The following is a 26,054-nucleotide window of genomic DNA, read 5'->3' as shown; positions in this document are numbered from 1 at the left end:
CAAACCAGTGAAACCCTGAGCTGCTGAAGCAGAACACGCGAACTTAACCACTGGGCCACGGGGCCGGCCCCTAAGAAGGGGTTTTTAAAGATCAATCTGGCTGCTATATGCATAACACAGCAAAGAGAGGAACACCTGAGCTGAGGGAAGCCAGCTGCAGTAATTTAGGTGAGGCAAAAAAAAAAAAAGGTTTGAACCAGGAGGCCAGCAGCGGGAATGGTTAGCAGAGGAGTGGAAAAACCGACAGGCCTTGGAAGGCCGAGACCAAATATAAGAGATGGCAGGTAAGCAGTGTAAGCCCCATTTCAGGCTGCAAAAGATCAGGATGGGAAAGACAGCAAAATCTGGGAAGAGGAGTCAGTTTTGAGGGTAATGAGTTTGCTCTTAGGGGAACGGTTTGATACCGACGGGGGAATTAATAGAGAAAAAACTGCAGAAACCATTTGACTAGACAGACTCTTCTGACATCCAAACTGTATGTCCTGAAGATTCTTTGAGGTCCACTTCTTACTCTGGACAGTCAAATTCCTGGCCAAGGCTCAGGAGGGGCCTCTCTATATTGCAACTGACTGCTATGCAGCAGAGTGTCCCAGGGGAAGGCCCCACGACACCCGCTTCAATCAACCTCTGCTGATGTTCAATGCCACTGTCTATTACTGAACAGAAAGCACCAGATAAAGAGGGGAGAAGTGGGCTGCTGACAACAACTGTCTAAGCCTTCTCTCAAAGCTTCATTTGGGGTCTACTTCTAAGGCCATGGGTTTGGACTGGGGTGTCTGACGCTATTTGGATCAACAAGAAGACTAACCAGATTCCAACTCTCCTGTGATAAAACTGTGCCTAAGGCTACCCTAAGAGCTTGGCTGGATCCAGAGATGTAGTCTGCATCAGAGCCTAAGTGACTGGTTGGTAAGATGAATTCTGCCATCATTAACTTACAGAGAATTCTGAGATTAAAACATTGAGGTTTCAAAATTCAGTGTATCTGCAAATTCTTTCATTAGTTCAGATGTCTTCTGTTCTTTGAAGTTCTCCGTCTCCTAATGAGAACTACTATTCCTAGGGACACACTCTCTCATCAAAAGAGGACTTAACACAAATGTTACAGACACCCCACTTCGCCAGAGTTTCCCTGACTCTACGAGAAAACTATAGTAAAAAGTGAAAGTAAACCCATAGATAGATTTTGGTATCATAAAAAAAACCTGAAGCTTTTTCTAGAATTTATTCACATGAGTGGGGTAGGTATCCTGTATGAAAATACAAAATCAACACAACCATTTTTAAGAATAAAATGTTTAGAAATACTCTTACTTCGTCACATAAAGGCTCCCCAGCTTCATAGCACCAATCCATTTTTCGTAAATGCCATGCGTCTCCTATGAAGGAATCAAAATCAAGATGAAAAAAATTCAGAAGAATATGTTTTAAGATTTTGTCTGGAATATCAAATGGGGTTTGACCTAATAATTATTAACTAATTTTTCAACTAAATTATCTCTCCAAGAGCATGAAAAAAATTAAGTTGTTTCCCCAATTTGGTTAATTTCCTCTCTTCCATCAAGAATTGTATATTTGCAAATAAAAGTAACATTTGCTACTATTATAATTTCTACATTATACCTTTATTATTTACATGTACATGTAAAATATGTATAAATCATATGTATAAATCATACATGAGTACAAGTACATGTACATATACTCATAAGCATAGATTCCCTTCTAAAATCATTATGGAGTTGAGTTTTATTTCACTGTCTTGGCTGAAAGTACCTGCTAACATCACTCAGCAACTGATGACGTGTACAACAAAACTGTTCCTATTCAATTAGCAGTTAAGCTAACAAAAAACAGTGCTTTTGGAACAGCATTTTAATGTAGTATAAGTGAACATTTATAAATGTTAAATAGTTTTTAATTAGATTTCTAGTTTTTCAGCACACTTCCTACACTGATGAAATGAGAATTTTTTTGTGGAGGAGGAGATGAGCGGAGCAAAAGTTAGAAACCCTGGTTATTAAAAAAACATAGCAATGTCTTATAAACAGTCAACTGCTCCACCCACCAAAAGAAGCTACGGCCAAAGGAACAGATCTCACATTTATCCTGTACAGGCCACAGGTTTTGAATCCCAATACTGTTCTTTACAAACCTTCTTTTGTCATTAGTTCTAGTTTTAAATGCAGTAAGAGTTATCCCAATGTTTAACTTAATCTAAGTACATTAAAAAAAAGAAAACACCAGTAAGTTAAAACTGAACACCACTACTTCATAGCACAGCATGGTGGAAAGAACTCGGGTTCTGAAATCAGAGAGACGTGGCTTTGCTGTATGATGGATACAGGAACGTATAAATGTACAGCTGGCTCTGGCTGAGCCTCTAAACATTTGCAGCCTGTCTTGTCATCTGTAAAATGGGGCCAGGTGATGACCCCTGCAGGGAGGACTGTCGTGGAGATGAAACGACACGCTGCCCTAAGCTCCTAGAAGAGTGACCCAGAGCGTGTTCACTGCCCTTTCAGATAACGGAGCCACAGGCTTCCAGGTGAACGAAGCCTGAGAATGGCAAAGTGCTCCAAAGAAAGCAGTGAGACGCCTCAGCAAGCTCAGTGACATGATTCCGTCTGTGTGGCCACTTCAAGACATTCTGGATTTATTTTTTTCATTCATATTACATTCCCTAATCTATAATATAGAAATACTGGCGTGAAACACAATCCGCTGAAATTCTGAATCAATGAGGTTAAACAAGAAAATGAACCAGTGAAAGACCTGGGTAATTCCAGAGGGCATAAACTCTGCGTCCTCTGCCCTTTCGTTGGGTCCTACCCAGGGTCTCTCTCCCAAGTGGCAGGCTAACCTACAACTAGTTTTCTTTTTAGCTCACCAACAAGAACTGCAAGAACCCATTACAAACATATAGAAATGTAAAGTGTAACTGACTACCCTGGAGAAAAAAAAGTCTGAAATTTTTATTAGGTTTATAGATTATTTATTAGAAGGAAAGGAAGTGGATAAGATTATGCATCATTATGGTCTGTACTTACCTAGTAGGCCAGATTTCTCCAGCATTATCTTTAAACACTGTAAAAAAAAAAAAAAATGTTCACTTGCTTTCTGTTTCAGAGTTACAGTATTGAGAGAAACACCCATTTTGGATCCTGGGCCTATATGAGTCTGATTACATTTAATAATTGTCAAATAGATAAGCATAGTTACACATAATTAAGAGGGTGATTAAGTCAGCTCTCCTTCCTAAGAGCTAGGTGGGGCCAACTCAGGAGGGGAAAACAGTTCCGGCGTTTGCAACCAGAACTTCGTCCCAGTTTGTTCACCCGCTTCCATGTCGGCAGCATGACTCCCTACTGAGGACCCATCGTATTGCTGACCAGACATGGTTAATGAGGCTGATCTCAGAGACACACATCACACTCTGAATCCTGTAAAAGGAGAGTAGCCCTTACTTAGCACCCAGGAGACAGAACTGGTCACATATAAACTCACGAGGAAAGACCTGGGCAAGCTGTTATCTCAGGGCACAATGCAACAAATGAGAGATGATAAACACAAGTCTACATAAAACAGTAATTAAAAACTCCCAACTTCTTGAGGGGAAAAAAATTCTTAAATAAGTCTAGGACAAAAGAGTAAATACAATTTGATTTATACTATACTAGAGCAGAAGGGAGCAAGAATTAGGATGATCACTGCTGTACTGCTTAGAATAAGAGAAAAATGTAAACCACCAAGGTATCCACTAACAGGGGAACAATAAACCATGAAAGGTCTTAAAACAATTAAAAGGATAAAATCGATTTAATTTGTACTGGTCTTAAAAATATTGTAAGTGGAACAAAGTTCTAGCATAACACATGCAGCATGAGCCCATTATGATTTCAAAGAAACCACACAAACAAGTCCAGCTCTTCATTTGCGTACATAGGTACACATCCGCAAGCTGGCATACGCAAGGCAAAGGTACGGAAGGACGCACGCTGTGCCGATGTGGGTAAGAGTCTATCATCCCGTGACAGTAGTGACTTCTGGGGAAGGGAAGGGAATGCGCTGGTGACCAAAGGGGACTTTTAGCCCCTCATGAAGTTTAAAAACTAAGAATAAATCCACAATTACTTGTATGATTAAAAATAAAAAAGACTTTAAAATATAACTAAAGATAGTTTAGAAAATGATGACAATGAGAACACAATATATTAAAACATAGGGAATAGGATCACAGCCATATTCAAAGAAAACTGCAGTCTTAAAGGCTTCCACTATTTAAGGAAAACAAAGGATGGAGCATTGCACTTGACTGTGAACTAGGCAGAGAAAACAGCCAGTGTAAGGGCCTGTTTGAGGAACAGCACGGAGGCCAATGTGGCTGGAGTAGAGTGAAAGGCAAGAGGAGCTGGAGGTTTTTCAAAACAAGATAGCAGAGGGCCAGATCCCACAGGGCCTTGCAGGGTCACTCAGGGCTGCTGGCTCTCACTCTGAGTGAGATGAGAAAGCACAGGAGGGTGGTGGTGAGTTGAGGGTGACGATCTGACTTACACCTCAAAGGATCACTCAACTTTGTAAGAACAGGTCCTGGGAGGGCCAGGCTGGAAGAAAGGAGATCAGTTAGGAAGCTGCTGGAATAATACAGAAGAGAGATGACCAGGGTGACAGCAATGGAAGGAATAAAGTGTGGTCAGATCCTTGATAAATCTTGATGGTAGAACCAAAAGGATTTGCTGAAAAACTGGATGTGAAGTAAGAAAGAAAAGAATCAAGGATGACTCGGAGGTTTTTGGCCTAAGTAAGTAGAAAAATGGAGCCACCATAACTGAAGAAGACAATGTGAGTGAAGTCCGTATGAGAGAGAAAATCAGGGGTTCCATCGTGGGTGTGTTATCATTTGAGATGACTATCAGACAACCAAGTAGCAGCTGGATATACAGGTATGGAGTTCTGGGGGGAGGTCCAGTCTAAGAAGTGAGCACAAAGGTGCTCATGGGGTAGAGAGAAGAGGAAACAGCAAACTGAGGTGCTCATGGGGCACAGCAACATGGAGTCCACTGATGGCCTTGACGAGAGGTGGTTCAGGACTGTGGCAAGGACAAGCCAGCTTACAACGGGTTCAAGAGAGAACAGAAAGACATACACATTATTCCTTTGAAAAGTTCTGTGCTGTTTTCTTTGAAATTAAAACACACTAAAGTTAAAAGGTAAATGAAAAACTGGGAAAATATTTAGTACTCATCTCTAAAAGATAAAGATTCTTCTAAAAAACATAACCCTAAAACCGTAACATCTAAAAAAATTAAGAATTCCTTAATAATAAATATCCAGTCAGTGTTCAAATTTCCCTACTTTCTCTTAAACTATTACTAAAGTTCTTTTGGTTTGAATCAAGGGCCAAATCAAGTCCATCCATTGCACCTGCTTGCTATTTCTCCTAAGCCTCTTTTAACCTTCAGGCTTCCTCATTCTGCAACTGATTTCTTGAAGAGGAGTTCTCCACTTCGAGACTGTGCTGATGCAGGCCTGTGGTGCATCTAACACATCCCTCCGTGCGCTGTACTGATAACCTGGTACTCAAACCTAGAGGCCTCAGCAGACTCAGGTCCAGTTTGGGTTTTTGGCAAGAAGAGCACGGGCATTGTTTCGAACTTCTACAATGTCTGGCTGTTGCTGTTTCTGAGTTGTCAGTAGTCTTTCAGGATCATTGCCTAGATCCATTAAGGCATTAGGAGTTGAAAAACTGTGATATGTCTAAGAAAAACCCTTCTCATTATCTATTTGGTTACCCTGTGGTATAGACTGCAAAAGAAAAACAAGATAAATGCTGATTCTTTCCTTGCTGCTTCCTTAGCACCCACTATAGGTAACTTTTAGGATCATTATGAACTCACAGATTTTATGTATGCATACCGATCAATTTTCCTTGTTATTCCAACTGAGGTTCAAAGTGTCTCATCTTTGACTAGCGGGAGCCTCTTCAAACTGGCTCCTGAGTCTCTGTCAGCCCCAGTGATCTTTGCTAGTTTCACTGCCTTCTGTTCTGACAGGACGTTCTAGGCTCATCTTATGCTTTCCTGACCTAGATACAGAATCAGCCATTACTCCAAGAAACCCTGTTGCCTTCTAGTAGGAAACGGTTATTTAGTGATCACAATCTGGGTGCTGGGGTGCTTATTACTACTACCAGGTTGGTGGTCGTTCCTGTTTCAGGGGACAGAGCTAGAAAAAGAATTTTTTTAAGAAAAAATACGTCAAGTCCATTCTGATCCTTCTAATTCAAATTCAGGAGTACAGGCTTTACTTAACCACGCTGATGTTATCTGTTTCTCCATTTTCCAACATGAAAGCCCCAGTGCTCAGTGACACCAACATAATTGTTTGCTTTATCACATACACACAAACATTTATACCTATGTGTGTGATTATGTGTGTATATAAAGTAAAAACACCAGAAGGAAATATACCAAAATGTTAATATTAGTGAGATAAGGGATTATGAGTGGTTTTAATATTTTCTTTTGATCCATTTCTATATACCCCAAATTTCTACATAAACCAGTATCACTGATGATCAGAAAATAATAGTAATCTTTTAAAAAAAATTCCAGTTGGTTCACCAATTTTCAAACTCCCAAAACTACTCTTTTAGTGAGTACACAGAATTCTTTAAAGTGTGTTATGCAAACCCCAGCCTTAGGACCTCAAAATCCTAACACAGGTTACCACTGCTCCCCATACCAAACACCTACAGACCTCTCCCCCCAAAAAGTAAAATTACTTACATCTCTCACAGATAGCGTTTCTTCTACTATGATCTCCATCTCTGTCCCAGGCTGAACATCACTCCCCACGGCGAAAAACAGGAACAGCTAACATCGAGACAGAAGTATGAATACAATTTAATCTGAACTTTAAAATTCTATAAATGTATTACTTCCAAAAAAGAAAAATCTCAAATTATGTAAAAACAAGACTACACTGAGTAATTTAATGTTACAATTTAAACAACAATCTCCACTACCTAGAAATGTAAGGTGCTGCATTACCAATATTTTCACTCCTCATAAACCTCTCTCACAGATATTACTGATTCTCCTATGATCTCCATCTCTTTCTCAGTCACTCCTCAGAGGGACTGGCATTGACTGTGTTTTTTACTCTGAGCCATTTGGTTGTGATCTTAGTCTCTGTCCAGGGATTCCACAGACTGCAACTCCCAAGACCCCACGGGAAAACTGTCAATCTGATCTCTTGTCAATTCAGTTCCTTACAGCCCTACTTTTCCTTTGTAAGTCAGCCTCCTCTTGTCATATTTTTTCTCCTGTTAGCTTGTCGTGCTTTATTTGCTAGAGTTCAGGGGAAGAACAAATTAAAGGGGAGGTAGCTGGGAAACTAATGAAAGTGGATCCAGGAACCATGGGGATCCTGATCTGAGTCCACCTTACCTGATAAACAGTCTTAACAGTAAGGACATCATTATGACTTTTGGACTGTAATAAGAGTTTACTAAATAGGTAGGGCTTCTGGCAAAGGTCAACCCGATGGTACTTTATACAGAAAGTGAATATGGATAGAGACAAAGCTGTTGTGAGCCTGTTAAATTATTGCAGAGAGTCATTAAGTCCAAAATCAACATACTGTATTTCATTAAATCTGAAATGCTGCTGGTTGTTACTCATGATTTTATGTACTAGTAGGTAAGAAAAAACAGTGCCAGCTGCAACTGCCGGGTGCCACTGACTGTAAGATGCAGCCCAATCTCACAGACGCTAAAATGTGGGAGGCAAAAAGGGTGCATTTTAGAACTTATGAAGTATGGTGGTTCAAACTGGTGGCCACCCAACTTCAAAGATCTCCCTTCACCACCAAATTTTCACAGCAAAAGAACCTTATGAATATGCTCTGACATAATATTTTTTATTTAAACACAGAGAACTATACGGGTGTATTCCTAAAATAAAAGGTATCATTTAAGGAAAAGAGAAATTTTAAGCAAGACTATTACTGCAGTAGTGAAGGCAGACATGAGAACACTAAGAGCCCCAAGTGGAGGAAGGCTGGCACTGCTCCAGGCAACCTCACGCTACCTGGGAGGAAGTCGGTGCTCTTCCAGGACACAGCCCCAGGGAACTCCCCATCTTCAGTCCTGCTTCCTTCAAAGTATAATTGTCTGGGACTGTAAAGAATTTTAATAACATGATGAATATTGTTCATTTCTACCCCTCTGGGAAAAATAATATACTGAATCAGTCTTTCTTTGAAAGTCAAGAATGTCAAGAAACAAAGAAGAACAGGATGCAGCAGCACTCCATGCAAAAGGATTACATGTATTACAGTTACGTTGATTTTTCAATTTCCACACTCTAGAATATATTATTCTTGTTATCTGTACAAAAACGCTAAGAAATAAGAGGCAATTAAGAATGTTCCAGATTCATACTTAATAAAAATCAAAGAGCTGTTGTTTACACAGATTAAAAGCTAGATATTCTGAATCGATTCATGAATGATGGACTAGCTTCTTCCAAGTTTAAAGCTGCTTTGGTGGCTACCACCAATAATCAGACTAAGTGAAGTCTGATGACAAGATGCATTCCAGAGGTGAGAACAAAGACTCTATTCCATAACCAGTGCCAAAATAAAATTAGCAAAACACATAAAAAACTTTGACAATAAATCTGGAAAGATATAACTAGCTGAAAACTATGACTAAAATGAGCATCAGCTAATCAGAAAGATAGGTATTTTACTTTAGAAAACAGAAGCGTTTGAATTTTCGGTTAAGATTTTCTTTAATACACGGGAAGATATCTGGATGACAATATGTCCTATAAATCAGTTTCTAAAAGGTAATTAAAGAATATTAGATATTGGAAGCCATTATTTAAAGCAAAAGTGTTAAGAAAGACAGATGGCATGAATATGTGTCAGCTTTTGAAGGCTAGCAAAAAGGTTTACCTGGACAAAGCAGCTTCCCGTTTCTATCAATAGGTCTCAAACAGCTGTTCTCAGCTATAAATAAAAGGAAGCTGGTTAGTGCCCCAAACAAAGAAAACTAAGGAGAGATGCTCTACTGGGTGAATTAGCAGGAATTTACAAATAAGCTAAACAAACCCCAACAACCAAAAAAATAAGTACGGGCAGGCTTCAATTTGCACAGTAGTGCAGGGGTGTGAAAGTGCCTGTGCAAGCAGAAACGTGCAAAGCAATCTTATTAACAGTGAGGAAAGTTACAATTGTTCTGTGACCTTTAAAAACTTTTGTCAAAACATTCAAAACTTCGTTATACATGTATAGTAAAATGAAAGAAATAGCAAAACCAATATTCACATTGTAACTTAAAACACCAGAAACACTGAGAATTAAAATGTTTTATTTCTTTGAAAAAAGATATCGAAAATAGTTAAACAGGGCTTGTTTTCTTCTTCTCACTGCATGGCTCACAATGTGGAGTGAGCATCTTTTCTACCCCAGGCAAACTGTCACACTCTAAGCTCGGGTCAGCTCCCGGTGTTTTATATTTTGTGCTTCAGTGTCATGGACTGTCTCCCAGAACACCTCTAATGTGAGCTTTTTTGCTGGTGTCAGTTCCTCTGGGATATCTTCATCTTTTTCGTCACAAGCACTTTCCTCACTTCTATCAATAAGCTCACGTTCATTAAGCGCCTCTGGCTGCATACCTAAAGTCTCTTGAACAACAGCAGTGTCAACATTCCCATGGTCAGCTATTTCTTCTATAACTCCATATACTTTTGCTTCTTTGCTGCACTTTCATCTTTGTTGGCCAATTCAATTATCCATTCTTGTGAACTGTCATGTGGGTTTACTACTGGAGACAAGGATGCAATAAACCATACACTTTGCTATCTGTGTGGTGAAATTAGTAACAGATAAGCAGTGACCAAGCACTGACAGACTTGAAAGAGTGAAGTCCTTGGTCACTAATCATGATGCACACCTGCTATTGATGTCGTGACTGGTGAACTGAAGAGCTAGTAGCAAAATCTGTAGTTTATGCAATTACTCAGTTAATATCTCCAGTGGTAAATGGAATTTGAACCATACCGCTGGGTAACTGATGTTACATAATGCACTGTGGTAACTGAAATTCATGCATATTGGAACTGTACAGAGACTGCCTATATTTAAAAGATGTTCAGTGATTTTTTAATGCTTTTTAAATGGATTAGGGCCAGTGTGCCCTATTTTTGAGGATGCAAAAATGCCTACTTTATGGGAAGGAGGACACCAGGTTTTTAGTCCAATCAGAATTCTTACAGAGTTAGACATGAAGTGCAGGGTTGGAGGGGTGGAACCTTCTGAGAGGGCAAGAAGGGCATGGGCCTACGGAGGTCTAACTTTTAAGACCATGGCAGAATCTCCTGAGATTCCTGAGTTCTGTATCTTATAGTAATGTGAAGCTAGCATGTAATTCCAACAGAGATTTCTTGACAACTGAAACAACTCATGAAAAGAGTTCTCCAATTTACAAACTGCTTTTTAAATACTGTTTCCTTAAATTTTTTCACTTCCACAAACACCGTGTATCTTCTATGTGCCAGGCACTGTTCTGGAAGCTGACAACATAGGAGTCCTTGTCTACGGGGGGAGGTGGACGTTCAGACACAAACACAGGTAGTTACAGCGTAAGTGCTACAAAGGGAGATGAGGGTGTTATGAGAGTAAAACAGAGATGAACTGACAGTGTGCGGTCAGGGAGGACAGGAGAAGTGACATTTTGGCTGAGACCACAGGAATGACTGAAATCAGGAGAGGAAGAGTAAAGGGAAGAGTTCAGAGAGGGAGGACAGCACTAGGAGCCGCAGGGGTGGAGGAGAGCTTGTGCACAGACACTCACGGGAAGTCAGCACGGGGAGTGGGCTGTGAATAAGCAGAGGAGCGGCCTGCGTGAGGTCAGTGAGGCAGCGGTCACGTGAAGCAGGTGCCTGCAGGCCAGGCCAAGGCAGGGGCCTCCGTGCAGTGGAAGAGCACTACTGGGCTTTGAGCAGAGGGGAGACACGATCTGACTCAGAGACACTGAAGATCACTTGCTACATGAAGAATGGTTTGGAGGCGAGCAAGAGCAGAAGGGAGACCTGTTGTATGAGAAGACAACGAACTATTCCTTTAAAAAACCATACACTTTTAATCAACTTGACTGAGGTGTGATTTACTTAAAATAAAACACATCCAGTTTAAGTATATAATTCAAGGGTTTGATATAAACACTTGGCAACCACCAACAAATTGAGATACATTTTGCATCACCCCCCAAAACTCTCTCGTGTCAGCCCTCTACCCCCAATCCTGACCTGCCTCTGTAACTACAGCTTAGGTTTTCTTTCTGGAAAATGTCATATCAATGGAATCTTAAGCATATGTTGTACTCTTTAGTGTCTAGCTTCTTTTCCCGGCAGAATGTCTTGAGATTCAGCCACGTTTTGCATGGGGTGGCACTGGTTTTTACTGAAGAGTAGTATCGCCTTGTACGGATACACCACAGTTTGTTCATCCGTTCACCAGCTCAAGGACATCTGGATTGTTTGTGGTTTTTGGTTATGAACATTTATATAAGGTATTTGTAAGGATACCATATGTTTAAAATTATTTTTGGTAAATATCTATGAGAATTGGTAAGTGAATGTTTAAATTCATCAGTTTGTGGCTTGCCTTTTCAAATGCCTTTCGAAGAACAGGAGTTTAAAATTTTGATGTAGTCCAATTTATTAGTTTCTTCTTTCATGGTTTGTGCTTTTTGAGTCCTATCTAAAAAACCTTTTTCTTATGGTAAAAGTAACAAAGATTTACTCCCAGAAATTTTATAGTTTTAGGTTTTCACAATTAGGTCTATGACGCATTTTGAACTAGTCTTTCACATGATGTAAATAAGGAAAAGCTGGAGATTCATTTTTGCATCTATGCATAGAAAGTGGTCCAGCACTGCATGCTGAAAATATACTATCCTTCCTCATGGAAACACCTTGGTGCTTTTGTTGAAAGTGACTATATATGCTTGCACCTATTTCTGGATTCCCAATGTAGTTCTACTGTAAATATTTTAGGCTTTAAGAACCACATATGATCTCTTACACATTCTTCTTAAAATAACTCTTTAAAAATGTAAAAACTATTCTTAGCTCACTGGCTGTACAGAAAGAGGCTGTAGCCTATAGCTCTATATCTCTACTCTTATCAATGCACAGTCTTGATGCTACAACTTTTGAGTACGTCTTGAAATTACATAGTATAACTCTTTCAACTCTGTCTTTTCTTTTTTTCCAAAAATTCTTATGGATACTTTAAGTTCTTTGCATTTCCACATAAATTTAAGAATCAGCTTGCCAATTTCTACCAAAAGAAAACCATGCTAAGATTTTGAGTGAGAATGCATTGAATCTACAAATCAATTTTGAGAGAATCAGCCTCTTGAAAATACTGTGTCTTCCAATCCAAGAACATGATACAGTGCTCTATTTATTCAGATATTCTTCTATTTTTTTTGGTGAGGAAGATTTGCTCTGAGCTAACATCTGTGCAAATCTTCCTCTATTTTGTATGTGGGTTGCCACCACAGTATGGCTTGACAAGTGGTGTAGATCCACACCTGGGATCTGAACCTCCGGACCCAGGCCACCAAAGTGGAGGACACCAGACTTAACCACTATGCCACGGGGCTGGCCCCTATTCAGATCTTCTCTTATTTTTCACACCAACATTTTCTAGTCTTCAGGGTACAGGTCTTGCACATATTTTGTTAAATTTATCCCCACATATTTCATGATATTTTACACTATTATAAATGTTCTCTTAATTTTATTTTCAGTTTTTTTCCTTGTTGTAGATAAGATAGAGTGAATTTTTGTGTACTGACTTTGAGTCCTTATTAAACTCACTTATTAATTTCAGTAGCTTCCTAGTAGAATCCTTTAGGATGCACCAACAGACAATAAGCACATCAATATGGACACCACCACTGCACTAGAGAACGCACTTAATGAGACACTAATTCATATTCACCAGAACGGCTATAATAAAAAAAGACAACTACAAATCTTGGCAAGGACGTGGAGAACCCGTATCCCTGCTACCTTGCAAGTGGGGATGAAAATGGTTCAGCGACTTTGGAAAGTAGTATGGCAGTTTCGTATAAAGTTAAGCATAAATTTGCCATATGACCTATAATTCTAATCCTATATATCTAGCCCAAAGAACTGAAAACATATGTCCACACAAAGACTTATATGCAAAGGTTTATAGCAGTAATTATTCATAAAAGCCAAAAAGAGGAAACAATCCAGACGTCCATCAAGTGGTGAACAAACAAAATGTGCTATATCCATACGGTGGAGTACCAGTCAGCAATAAAAAGGAACAAGCCACTGATACACACAACTCTGAGTGAACCTCAAAAGTGGTATAATAGTGAAAGAAGCCAGCAGAAGAGACTATACACTATTTGGTTCCATTTACTTGAAATGTCCAGAAAAGCAGGTTTATAGAGACAGAAAGTAGATGAGAGCTTGTCAGGGGCTCGGAATGCAAAAACGGCACGAGGGATCTTTGTGGAGCGACGGAAAGTTCTCAAACTAGATTGTGCTGATGGTTGTACAACTCTATACATTTACTAACAATCACTGAGTTACACTTAGAACGGGTACTTGATGGTATGTAAATTCCACTTCAATAAAGCTGTTAAAGCAAATCTAGTGCCGAGGGAGGAGTGAGTTTGCAGAACATTATATTCAGTATGATAGAATTTATGTAAATATAAAAAGACAATATTCACATACATGTATATATGGAAGTAGAATACACAGTACAGTATGACCACACAGACCGGATACACACCCAAACCAGACAGACTGGCGGCATCTAGGGAGGGAGGCTAGGTCTGAGGAGGAGAACACAGAGGACTTCATTTGTAATGTTTCAAACAAAAACAAACACATGACAATATGTTAACATTGATCCATTTTGGGTGGCAGGTGCATGAAGTTTTCTCTAAATTATTTTTGTACTCATTTTCTTCAATTAAAAATAAAAACAGAACTAAATTAAACCAAAAGTAAACATAAATGATTACCTAGTTCCTTCATTAATTTTAATTCCTGTATGGCTTTAATTCGAATATCAAACACCACCTAAAATAGAAAAATAAACTAATGACTGTGTATAAGTTGAAAACAATGGGAAGAGAGGAAAATGAAGATTGTCAGTGTGGGCATATACAGATTATCTGAGTTATTAATTACCTGACATTTAGTAGTTTTTCCCTACTTGAAAAATTTTTTTTTCTATCCCTGAAATTCGTTTTCTGTCTTCTACAAAGTCAAAAGCAAAAACTTACATCTCAACAGTTTTTCGGTTTTTTTTTAAAGATTTTATTTTTCCTTTTTCTCCCCAAAGCCCCCCAGTACACAGCTGCATATTCTAGTTGTAGGTCCCTCTGGCTGTGGCATGTGGGACGCCGTCCCAACATGGCTTGATGAGCGGTGCCATATCCGCGCCCAGGATTCGAACCAGCAAAACCCTGGGCCACCGAAGCAGAGTGCGTGAACCCAACCACTCGGCCATGGGGCCGGCCCCAACAGTGAAGTTTTTACCAAAGTGATGTTAACTGGAATGGAAAAGACACCTACAGAAAACTAAAGAAATAATTCTAGCTAGAAAGGCAAGTTGACAAACCACTAACCTTTCTGATGAGAGCAAACAAAAGAAAGCACAAGTAATACCATTTCCTTAGGTTAGGAATGATGACTTCAGGGCCAATGAGCGTAAGTAATATAAAAATGCACAATACTGATCCAACGGCACTATTTAAATTACTTTCAATTGTTTTCTTTTCTTTTGTTTAGGCTAATTGCCTCTAGGCATAAAATGGTGGAAATTGAGGTGTAAAAATGATGTCAGAGATCATCGACTCAACCCTCCCACCAGAGCCTCACTGTGCGCCAACAAGGAGCAGAGACTGAAGGAATCCGGACTGCACCAAAGCCTCCCACTTAGGGTCAGGGCGGTAGGTCTCCTGAGCTTTAACTGGTCTCACACTGTCCCCTCTGCTACATCAACAAATACTAACGCATCTGAAGGAATTATAATATTTATAGAAAACATTCTACTAAGTTTCTTTTAACGATACAGGAAAAAAACCAAATTGAGACTACAGAAATATAAAAAGATGTTTCCTGAAATAATATTTAAGGAAATCAGTATCACAGTCTTCAAATGGAAGACTGAAGGAATCCCTTTTAAGAGCAGTTGGCTTTATAGAGAGCAAAGAGTATAATGTAGAGCAATTTAGGTTAAACTTAAAAAAAACCCACAAAAGCAAAACAAAGATACCTGTTTTAAAAATACAGATCTTTGAAAACATCATTTTATATTTATCAAAGCCAGAGGATTCCATGTACTAATTAAACAGGTAACTCTCACATTCTAATTCTAAGCTTTGGAGGAAAATGGGGGCCCATATTTTCTCGAAATATGCCAAGGGTTAATAACACAGGTAAATAGGCAATAATCAGATGTTTTAATAAGAAATTGATTTCTTAAGATTTAGCAGTCTACTGAGACAACTGTTCTGAAAGATTAACATATTGTTTTCTAAATAAAATTCTGTTAACTAAAAAACCGTCAACCAAACTTTAATTATAATCCACTCACTGTGTTAACAGTTGTTGATATTTTAACTTGCTCCTCTTCAGATTCTAATTCGCATAAATTTTTAACTTGGAGCCAGTCAATCTCATTCATACTAGTGATCCATTTCTCTTGTTTGGTCAACCAACTGTAGGCAAAAAGATGTTTAAAAAGGTTGTCTTTACACAGCACTTTTATGAATCAGAAAATTAGTACTTTTCCTTAAGCCACCATGTCTAAAATTCTCCATATGTTCCTTAATGCTACTAATTAAAGGTGACAAGTTCTACTGAGTTGGCTTTTTGAAAGCTATCTTTTTATTGTAGTGTTAGGCAGTATTCTATGGAATCCATATTCATGACTCCAAATATTTTTGACCTTTACAAAGAACTTACTGCCACAATTTTCAAACAGAACTGTTGTAACTGAGCAGTAAGTTCCAGACTTCTGCCTGCAAACTGGAATCACTGGGGCAGCTGTAAAGGAGGACCCATGCCGGAAGCCCACCCACAGGCTTTACACTGATTTTACTAACAGGACAGCCACGCACAGTAGTGTGGACTGACACTGCATAAAAGTGCTACATAAGGGGCATCATTCACATCACACACATTGCATATTTGCATTTTGCTGTGTGTGCACATGTGTGTGTGTGAGAGGAAGATTGGCCCTGAGCTAGCATCTGTTACCAATCTTCTTTTTGCTTGAGGAAGCCAATCTTCCTATATTTTATGTGGGATGCAGCCACAGCGTGGCTTGACGAGTGGTGCTAGGTGCATGCCCGGGATCTGAACCTGCAAACCCCAGACTACCAAAGCGGAGCACATGAATTTAACCACTACGCCACTGGGCTGGCCCCTGCATATTTGTATTTTTATTATAGTTTTATTTTATGAAAGCAGATGGCAGTAGAGTGTCTTATTCTAACAAAACTTTCCTATAGGTGGTAGTAAAAGGTCTTGAGGAAGGAGTGACTTCTAACTCACGCAGAGGCACTGAATGGGCTGGCAGAAGTCTTCTTTGGGAGTGTGTATCAGAGCCCTAGAACACAATTTTACTCTTGATTTCAATTATTCCACCCTAGGACTCCACCTTAAGTTAGCAATCCTAAACTTAAGAAAGTTTTAAGCACACAGATGTTCCCTGAAGACTACCTTAAAATAGGAAAAACTGAATGAAGGTGACAATGACGATGTTGCTAGCTAAAACATCGGGCATTTACTATGTGCAAACACTTTGTAAGCACCTACCTTTTTCAATCCTTATAACTCTACGAAGCTGGTACTAATTACTATCCCCATTCTATCTAAGATGAAACTGAGCAGAAAGATGCAGTAACTTGCCCATGGTCACACTGCTAGTCAGCGACAAAGCTGGGAACAAACCGGGGCAGCTGGCTCCAGAGCCCTTGTCTGCACCCTCTACACCTGCTGCCTCACAGAAGAGCAGGCAGGGAAATGACAACATCAACACAGAGCACTACGTAGTCAGGAAACGAGGTTCATGAAGAGTCCACAAACTTGGGGGAAAGCAGGATATAACTATTTATCTACAAAATAAGCATTATGTTTACAAAGAAAAAACTCTAAAACAAAAAAACAGTTATTTGAAATCAGAAAAACAGGAAAGCTAACAGTGACTGACACTGCATAGGTGGTATGGGGGTGCTGTTTGAGAGCTCCTATCTTTGCTTCTTTATTTCCCAAATACTAATAAACGTCTATTACTTTTTATAAAGGAATACATAATATATGGTTTTTTTTCTTGTGAGGAAGATTCGCCCTGAGCTAACATCCATTGACAATCTTCCTCTATTTTTTTGCTTGAGGAAGATTAGTGCTGAACTAACATCTGTGCCAGTCTTCCTCTACTTTGTATGTGGGATGCCTCCACAGCACGGCTGATGAGAGGAGTAGGTCCATGCCCAGCATATGAACCTGTGAACCCAGGCCACTGAAGCAGAGCACACGGAACTTGAACCACTTGGCCACGGGGCTAGCCCCCATAATAAACTTTCAAATTAAATGAACAAGGTGGGGAAATAAATGTCTGGAAAACGCCTGTCCAAAAGAGTAGCAGTGATAAATCTAATTCAAAATATATACAGTTCACCAGTGCTCTGCTTCTCTGCGTCACAGCCACCATAAATAATGACACAGAGACTGCAATCTAAATACACCCAAAGCACTGACCACGCAGGGAACTGAGTCACCGTTCGTAACCTGAAGTCTTGAATAATGGAAATCTGGGGGTTTCCAGTGTGTGGGTATAGACACACTGACTACAGAAATGTACAGTTAACAGACGTGGATACCAAATGCAGAGAGCAGCAGCACTTCTGAGCTTCAACCGGGGCTTACAGGAATCAAGGGTGTAATTCCCATGAAAAAGCCCATCTGGGCAACTGGAAGGATCTCAAGAGTCATAAAAAGGATTCTAACAAAACACTGAATTGCCCTATGAGATTCTTGTGACAAAATATTCAGAGAAATTTCTCTATGATTTTAGTACCCTCATAAAAAAATTGCAGGAACTTTTTTTGTCAAAATGTGCCTTCAGTTTTATAATGAGTGCTAAGCAAAATTCACTTGATAGGATTCTGCTTTATAGCCAACTAACCTAGACTATATTTAGTCTATAACTACATTATTTACTTACATTTACCAAAAAATAATCACATTACAGTCTTTTTCTCCAAGTTGCCTAACCTAGAACATTCCTATTTACAATACATAGAACACAATGTCTAGAAACAAAAAGAAGTATTTAACTCTTATCATTATTAAAATAAAGCTTTAGAGTTCTAAGAGATAATACTGTAATTAAAATATAGTCATGGTTTGCTTAACAACGAGATACGTTCTCAGAAATGCGTCACTAGGTCATTTGGTCGTGCGCACATCATAGGGGGTGCTTACACACACCTAGATGGTACAGCCTACTGCACCCCTAGGCTATATGGTACTACTCTTATGGGACCTCTATTGTATATGCAGTCTGTTGTTGACCAAAATGTCGTTATGCAGCTGGAACGTGACTATAACTTAAAAAGAACTCTCTTTTTAGCAAGTTACCTGTTATCATGATTAGAATCCCGAATTAAAATTGAGCTTCCGTTTCTGAGACCTTGTTCTCTGAATGTCTTCTTCAAGTCTACCTTGGGAATGGTGGTCCAGTTCTTTTCTCCTATAGATTCAGTATTGTTGATTAAGACGACACCTCCTGGGATTGCTAAAGATGTGAATACAGTGCCTACTTCTGCATTCGATGGAAAGACATGTGGAAATTCTATCAACTGCTGACACTTTTCTCCTTCACTGCTCGTTGCTAGATGAAGAACATTTAAAAGCAGAGGTTCACAGTCACTACCAGTTGGAATCTGGATTCCACCAACCTAGAAGAATATCAAGACATCCATTAGAATAGTTTACATTTGCCAAAATTAAGTCAGCATAATAACATAGTAAAAGACTACTCTTTAGAACAATTCTCATTTTTTTCTTTTCAAGTGAGATAAAATTTTCATAAATGTCTTTTAAATATCAGAAGAACAATTTTTCTTTTGAAATTTTCTCTTGGCCATCTTTCATTTTTTAGGAGAGAAATCTGGAGTGGACACAGAGATGTATGAGTTCTCAGTGGTGCTTGCCCCCTTCTGAATTCCCATAGGGAGTCACAGCCTGGCGCAACAGAGGTACTTAATAAATCTCTCTTTAACATATAACTAATACTGACTGAACATGAAAGTTATCGGACATTTCAGCAGTTTTCTAATATCTAATTGCCCTCACATATACTGAATAAAATTTCATTACAATGACTTAAAAAAAGATCCCAAACTATCATGAAGTACTTCTTTGATACTTTCTTACCTCCACCCCATTCCATACAAAGATGTCTTCCCCATCAGCAAGTTCAATTTCACTCAGTGTTAGGCTGTCTCCTAGGAAGATGAGATTATCAGTGAGACCGTTCATCACAATCGTCGAAAACAATTTAATGAAAGAAAGAGCTCAGACACAAACATTTGTTTGAAAAAGCACTTTCATCAAGGAAAATTAAGAAGGCAGTAATTATGTTTATGATATTGCTATTGTTTCACGTTATTTTTATCTTTATGCCCTCCATCACTCTTTAGTTTTCCTTTTTTTCACTTATGTAAGCATTTCCCCATGTTGTTACATAAGCTTTGTGACCATGAAAGCAGAGAAAGAGAGTTCACATGAAGGTCAACAGTACTCGACATTGTGAACGGGAGTGAGGCTTCAGCATCAAATGGTCCTAGCCCCACCACTATGTGGCTGTTCACGTCTCTGCACTTCAGTTTCCTCATTACGAAATGGGGATAGAAGAATTTTGTGAAAATCAAATGAGATAATGCACACAAAACACTTATCTCAGTATTTGGCATAGTGAAGTCCAAAATAAATGTTACTATTGCTACTGCTATTATTATTGTTTTGTTGTTATTTAAAGGAAATAAAAACTTTTAAGCTCTCGAAGTACTTTGGTTCTTTTGCTACAAAATCTGAAGCTGAGAGTGGGGTAAAAAAATCAAGCCATACAAATACGACTGAAATAGTTCTAAACCATTTGCTCAAAAATTTGCGGTAATATAAAAAAAATTCCAAAGCCTTTTAAAAAATTGTTTTGGTAGAGAGGTAGCTTTAATTTCAGAAAATATAAAATATTTCCACGCTAACAAAATTTTGCATACTACATAACCTGGATACATTATAAATTGGATAAATTATTTGTTTGAAAACTGACAATGTGATGATAATCTACATAGTTAAGAAAGTTGTAGGTGGGGAAAGACTGGCAAAGAGTAGAAAATTACAAATAACCCCCCAAAAAATATAAATACGTAAAATGAGTTGCTGTGTTTTAATATTTATCTTACCATCAAGCGTCTGGTAAACGTGAAGTCCTGCTGGTAAAAGCTTTGCAACACTAAGAACCATATCGCCTTCCCAAAATTCTAACAGCTGAAGAATATTAAGGAAAGAAAAGAGAACACAGGAAAGTAACACACATACCACATTTCCAGGTTAAGTAAGAAGAGCATTGCACCAACTTACATATGGAGATGACACAGGGAGCAAGCCAATGAATACTCCCATCCCCACCCAACGCCAAAACATGGAAAGATGACATCACTCGTTGTTTAGTCGAATCCAAGGATGGCTAGATCATCCATTGGCGACGGAAGAATCTTAGCACACACAAAGAGCACATGACCATCTAAACAACTGTACTTAATTCATGGGAAGACCACTTCTATCAGAAAGCAAACTCATCAGCATGCCATCCCAGGAATCACTGCCCCAAAGCACTGCTCAGGGAAGAGCAGCACTGACTCTAGCAGACAGTAACATTCTTGTTACTTGAAAGGAATGTCTCTCACTGTAAATTTAAAAAGTGGCATTACCAGTTTATATAATAGATTACCAGGGATCTGTTCTCTGAGTTTCTAGATCCAAGACTCTGAGGACTGTGGGAATCTTGCCAAAATAACCTCACCCATAAAGGTCAGTCTTAGTCAGTCTCTCTCCACTATACCATAAGATAATTCTCTTAAAAAGAAATTTCATATTTACAAGTGATGAGTTAACCGTGTCACTCACACAGCCTCCTGCCAGTGGCTTACTTCTAAGATAACAGAGATGCGCACTTCAAACACCAAAAAGCAGACTGGAGTGAACCTAAAACTTACAAAGGAGAACAGGTCTTTTGCATTTGAAACGTCACCCTAGACATGGTCAAATCTCCAAGTCCACCTTTATCAACACTGCCAGGATTGGCTCAGAAATGAACTCTTAATGCAAAAATTCAGAAATATTAGACAATTTCAGAAATCCTGATACTGATCCAACGTTTAAATATCATTCAAATCAACTAAAGTTAAAAAACAAACTGGCCTGCTTTTCTTTGTACAAGAGAAAAATCAAAAGAAAGCTAATCATTTTGATAATTGATAGTTTTTCAGAAAATTCATTTATTTCTGGGGGAAAAGAAAAGAAGCTTACATTTTCTAACTCCCTGCTCCTTGATCAGGAAGTAGTGTAGGGTGAAGAAGTGCGACCCAGAGGAAAGACCAGGGCTGGAGTCCTAGTTCTACCATTAACTAGCTGTCTGAGCAAGGGCAAGTCACTAGACCTCTTTAAATCGCAATTTCTTCACCCTTAAAATGGGGTTAGCCCGCCCTCATGAGGTTAAAAGAACCAAAGGACGTAATTTATATGAAAGCACTATAAGTAAAATAATGAGCACTGCTGTGGTTGTCATTAAAACACAGCTGAATAAATTATTTGGAGACAATGATTGAGTCGATGTTTGTTTTCACTAGAGACTAGTAGGTATTTCCCTTCACTCAGGAATCTTATTAATAAATGCTATTCTATGCTGCAAGGTACAAAAATTAGCTGCTTTTATTTGTTTAGTAGTTCTCGGTTTTAGGCAACATGCTTATCTTGATCTTTTCACTCCATTTAAAAAATAATTCTATTTGTTTTCCCAAAAAAGAGAACTTTATACTCTTTCTCCCCTCAAAATAAAATACAGCAGGCTTGGCTCTCCATTGGAAAACCGGCTGGCAGGGCTGTGTGAGTCTTGTCCATGCAGATAAGCCTCTCTAAAAACTTACAAGGGGACAACATTTGGGCCCTCTCTCTATGCAAGTGGCAAGTGTACGATTTTCCTAAGCAGCTTTGAAAATTAATAGTTGCATCCTGAGTAGGATATTCGAAAAGGAGAATCCAGCTTGAGATGGACCTTAATGTCTAAATTAAGAGGAAGTAAGGCTAAATTACCTGAAATATTGATTGTCGAAGGTCTCCTAAAGTTTTTCTTTTATCAAAGGTCAAATCCCACACGCTTTCTGTTTGAGAGCCTACTGGGTGCAGAGCCCCGTTGAAGAAATGATAATGAGGGCCCAGGTGGAGATGCAATTCAAAATTATTTTCTGTAGAATCACATTCTGCCCTTTAAAGAAGCAAACAAAAAACCCAACCCATCAATGCTATGTTTTTGTAACAGGTACTGTTTACAAAACTTCAAAACTTACAACTTACAAAACTTACCTCTGCCACTGTGAATTCCAAGGAAAAGAAATTTTTTTTTTGAGGAAAATTAGCCCTGAGCTAACATCCACCACCAATCCTCCTCTTTTTGCCTCAGGAAGATTGGCCCTGAGCTAACATCAGTATCCATCTTCCTCTAATTTACATGTGGGACGACTGCCACAGCATGGCTTGATAAGCAGCGCCATGTCTGCACCCGGGATCTGAACCGGCAAACCCCAGGCTGCTGAAGCAGAGCACACGAACTTCAACCACTGAGCCACTGGGCCAGCCCCAGGAAAAACTGTTTTAATGTACACTCTGCAATGTTACTCTGAACAAATACTGACACTCAAAATCTTCCAATCCTAAGATTATATTACAGTTATGAATAAAATGCTAGAAACCTATTTCAAAAATTGTATTAAGTGCCAGATTTACAACTTCTATTTCATCCTTACTTCCAGTAACCCCACAGACTCTGCCATGAAACACTTTAAGTCGCTCTCATGAGCCTCCTGAGCCTACTCTCTGCAGGTCAAATGTCTTCAGCATCAGCCTTGCACTGGCTGCTCTTCTCTGAATCTACCTGGTGGCCTTCAGCATGGTGCCAAATGCTACTGCAGCAGCATGACAACGGAGAGCTGGATGAGACTATCGCCAGATTCAGTTACTTCAGACACAACTCTATTAATGTGGTCATTAACATTAGCTAATTAGTGGTCAAAGGTAGCATTAGCTTTTTTGATGACCGCATTAAAGAGCTTAGCGCTGGCTGACTAAAGCCCCTAAAGTCATTTTGTTTTTTTATACCAACTGATAATCAATACCACTCATGCAGGTTATTTTTTGCACATAAGATATTTTACTAAGTTTTTATCTTCTTAGTGTCTTGATTTGAGATTTCCTTTGATGTTAGTTTGCCTTTCAATCTATCTGCTATTTTTTCCCCCCAGCTCCAAGTCAATGATAAAAATGTTGAACACAGCCCTGCCACATAATCAGCCTCTTGGGTCCACAAGGAGACCATGAAAACATCCATTTCCCTAACCCAATACCACATCAACCCTGTAAGAGAGCAAATGAAGAACCAGTACTTCAGGGTCCAAGGTTAGGCCTCAAAAGAGAATGCTGAGATCATCAAGTTCCCACAAACCATCCCTTTAAGGATCCATTATAGGTTCTGCCCAAGATTGACATTAAGCTCGACAGTCTGTAGAATCCACAATTCCTTCCTTTGCTCACCTCTGGTCTGCTGTTACTACATGCCAGTTCTCCACAACTACTTAAATATGAGGGGTGATTTTCACAGCAGGCTTTCTTTGTACCAAGGGAATGACCTGACAGGCCAGGATACAATTCATTTAGTGCAACTATGTGCTCACTGATTTCTCTTGTCTTCTTAGCAATGGCCATTTATTTATGTGTCATTTCACTCACTCTCACAGATAAGGATAATTTCAAAGTAAAAGATACTCTCATTGGAAAAATTCAGCAGCTAAGCAGACACTGGCATTAACTAGTTGATTTTTTTTCTTTTTTAATTTTCATTATTGAATTCTTAAGACCTAAATTAGATCCTCAATCTCCAGAAAAACCATTCAAACTCTAAAAGTAAGTTAAAATTACCTTTTTGTTTGCAGTTCAATGTTGGTTGCATCCATTTCACTCAGCAAATGACGTGGAACCCTGTATCTCGGATTACCTCGAGCTGTGAACAAAACTTGTCATTAACCAGCGCTGACCAAATAAAATCTGGCTGCTGAAGAGTAACATGGAAAACTGGAAAGGACCGTGCTGGGAGCTAGGAAAGCTTCCACTAACCATCTGTGTAAATACTAATTTTCTCTGGATCTCAGTTCTCCCATCTGAAAGATGAAAACATTGGAACAAATGAAAGGTAAACAGTTCTTTAAGCTAAGCTAGAAGAATTCTACTTCTTCAACTCTCTTTAAATATGCTTTTTAAAAAGAACACCCACTATTTTCTTCCTGATAACAAATGTGATCATTGGTTGCTGTAAAAATTCTGGAACGTATTTTTTAAAATGTAGAAGAAACAGATATTACCTGCAATCCCACTCCCAAGAGAAAATGTTAAAATTTGGTCTCTGCCTCTGGCCTTTTTTCTATACACACACTGTTATTTAAAGCACCTGGGATAGGATTCAACAAATTGGTAACTTGCTTTTTCATTTCCTACATTGTGAGCATTTTTCCAAACTCTTAAATGATTACATAGCAGTCCATTCTATAAACAGCATAATTAATCTAACCAATCTTTTCCTGTTAGACATTTAGGTGATTTCCAATTAGTCACTGTTATAAAATAATGAGGGTAACAAATATCTTTAAACACAAATATTTACTGACAGCTCTGATTATTCCAAAGCAAATCTGTAGAAGCAGAATTACCAAATTGGCTGTATTACCTTATATACCTACCAGCTATAGAGGAAGTGCCAACTGCTGAGAACCAGATTAACAGGAATATTTGACTTGGTAGGAAAAAGTGGCATCACATTGCAAACTGCTTATTTATATCCTTTCCCAATTCAGTACTGTGTACAATGGAATATATGTAAGAGCATTCTACAGATAAGGGAAATCAATTTGTCATATATTTTTCCATTTTCCACTAGCTTGTCATTTGTCTTTCAACAGTGTTTAAGGTTGATATCACTTTTCCTTATTTTTTCTTTCTTTGCTTTTAAGCTTAGAAAGGTCTTCTCTACATTAAGATCAGAGAAAGATTTATATGTTATACATTTTAAGGTTCCTATTTTATATAAACATTAAAGGAACTAAAATTTCATTCAAGTGATTAGTATAATTTGATTATATAATTGATTATACTAATTGCTAATTCAAATGATTAGCAACGAACCAAGTTCCCAGTTGTATTTATTGAGTGATTGGTTTTTCCATCTGACAAGCTACCTTATCATGGATTAAAATCTTAAAAATATTTACATCAATTTCTGGCTTACTGCTCTATTTCAGTGTTCTGTCCCCTCTTTGCATTAGCACTACACTGTCTTAACTGCTATAGCTTTATAATCAGGTTTTTACTGATGGAGTAAATTTTCCTCCAGTAGTCCTGTCTTCAATTTTGATTAATTTCTCTCCCTAGGTGAATTGTACAATCATCTTGCCAAGTTCCATCTCTTCATCCTCCCAAACGTTCATCAAGATTTTGGCTAGATGGGGCTGGCCCCGTAGCCAAGTAGTTAAGTTCCCACGCTCCGCTTCGGGGGCCCAGGGTTTCGCCGGTTCGGATCCTGGGCTCGGACATGGCACCGCTCGTCAAGCCACGCTGAGGTGGCATTCCACATGCCACAACTAGAAG

General features: G+C 38.8%; 1 protein-coding gene across 3 annotated transcripts in view; it reads right to left on the bottom strand.

Moving 5' to 3' along the window:
- The window catches only part of USP40 (ubiquitin specific peptidase 40), a 73,464-nt gene that overhangs the window by 21,428 nt on the left and 25,982 nt on the right, over nt 1–26,054 (bottom strand). For all 3 annotated transcript variants that reach the window (XM_046643259.1, XM_046643261.1, XM_046643260.1), the window contains 12 exons: nt 24,336–24,417; nt 22,458–22,629; nt 20,549–20,633; nt 19,518–19,588; nt 18,720–19,039; nt 15,670–15,793; nt 14,090–14,147; nt 8,965–9,018; nt 8,094–8,182; nt 6,789–6,875; nt 3,051–3,087; nt 1,315–1,379 (listed from right to left, as the gene is read on the bottom strand). In XM_046643259.1, coding sequence (XP_046499215.1) covers nt 1,315–1,379; nt 3,051–3,087; nt 6,789–6,875; nt 8,094–8,182; nt 8,965–9,018; nt 14,090–14,147; nt 15,670–15,793; nt 18,720–19,039; nt 19,518–19,588; nt 20,549–20,633; nt 22,458–22,629; nt 24,336–24,417 — 1,244 coding nt within the window. The remainder of the gene's footprint in view (nt 1–1,314; nt 1,380–3,050; nt 3,088–6,788; nt 6,876–8,093; nt 8,183–8,964; nt 9,019–14,089; nt 14,148–15,669; nt 15,794–18,719; nt 19,040–19,517; nt 19,589–20,548; nt 20,634–22,457; nt 22,630–24,335; nt 24,418–26,054) is intronic.

Source organism: Equus quagga, chromosome 17, assembly GCF_021613505.1.
Source record: "Equus quagga isolate Etosha38 chromosome 17, UCLA_HA_Equagga_1.0, whole genome shotgun sequence".
NCBI classification, from domain to species: Eukaryota; Metazoa; Chordata; class Mammalia; order Perissodactyla; family Equidae; genus Equus; species Equus quagga.
The sequence above is the reverse complement of the archived record's forward strand: the minus strand, read 5'-3'. Positions and strand labels throughout refer to the sequence as shown.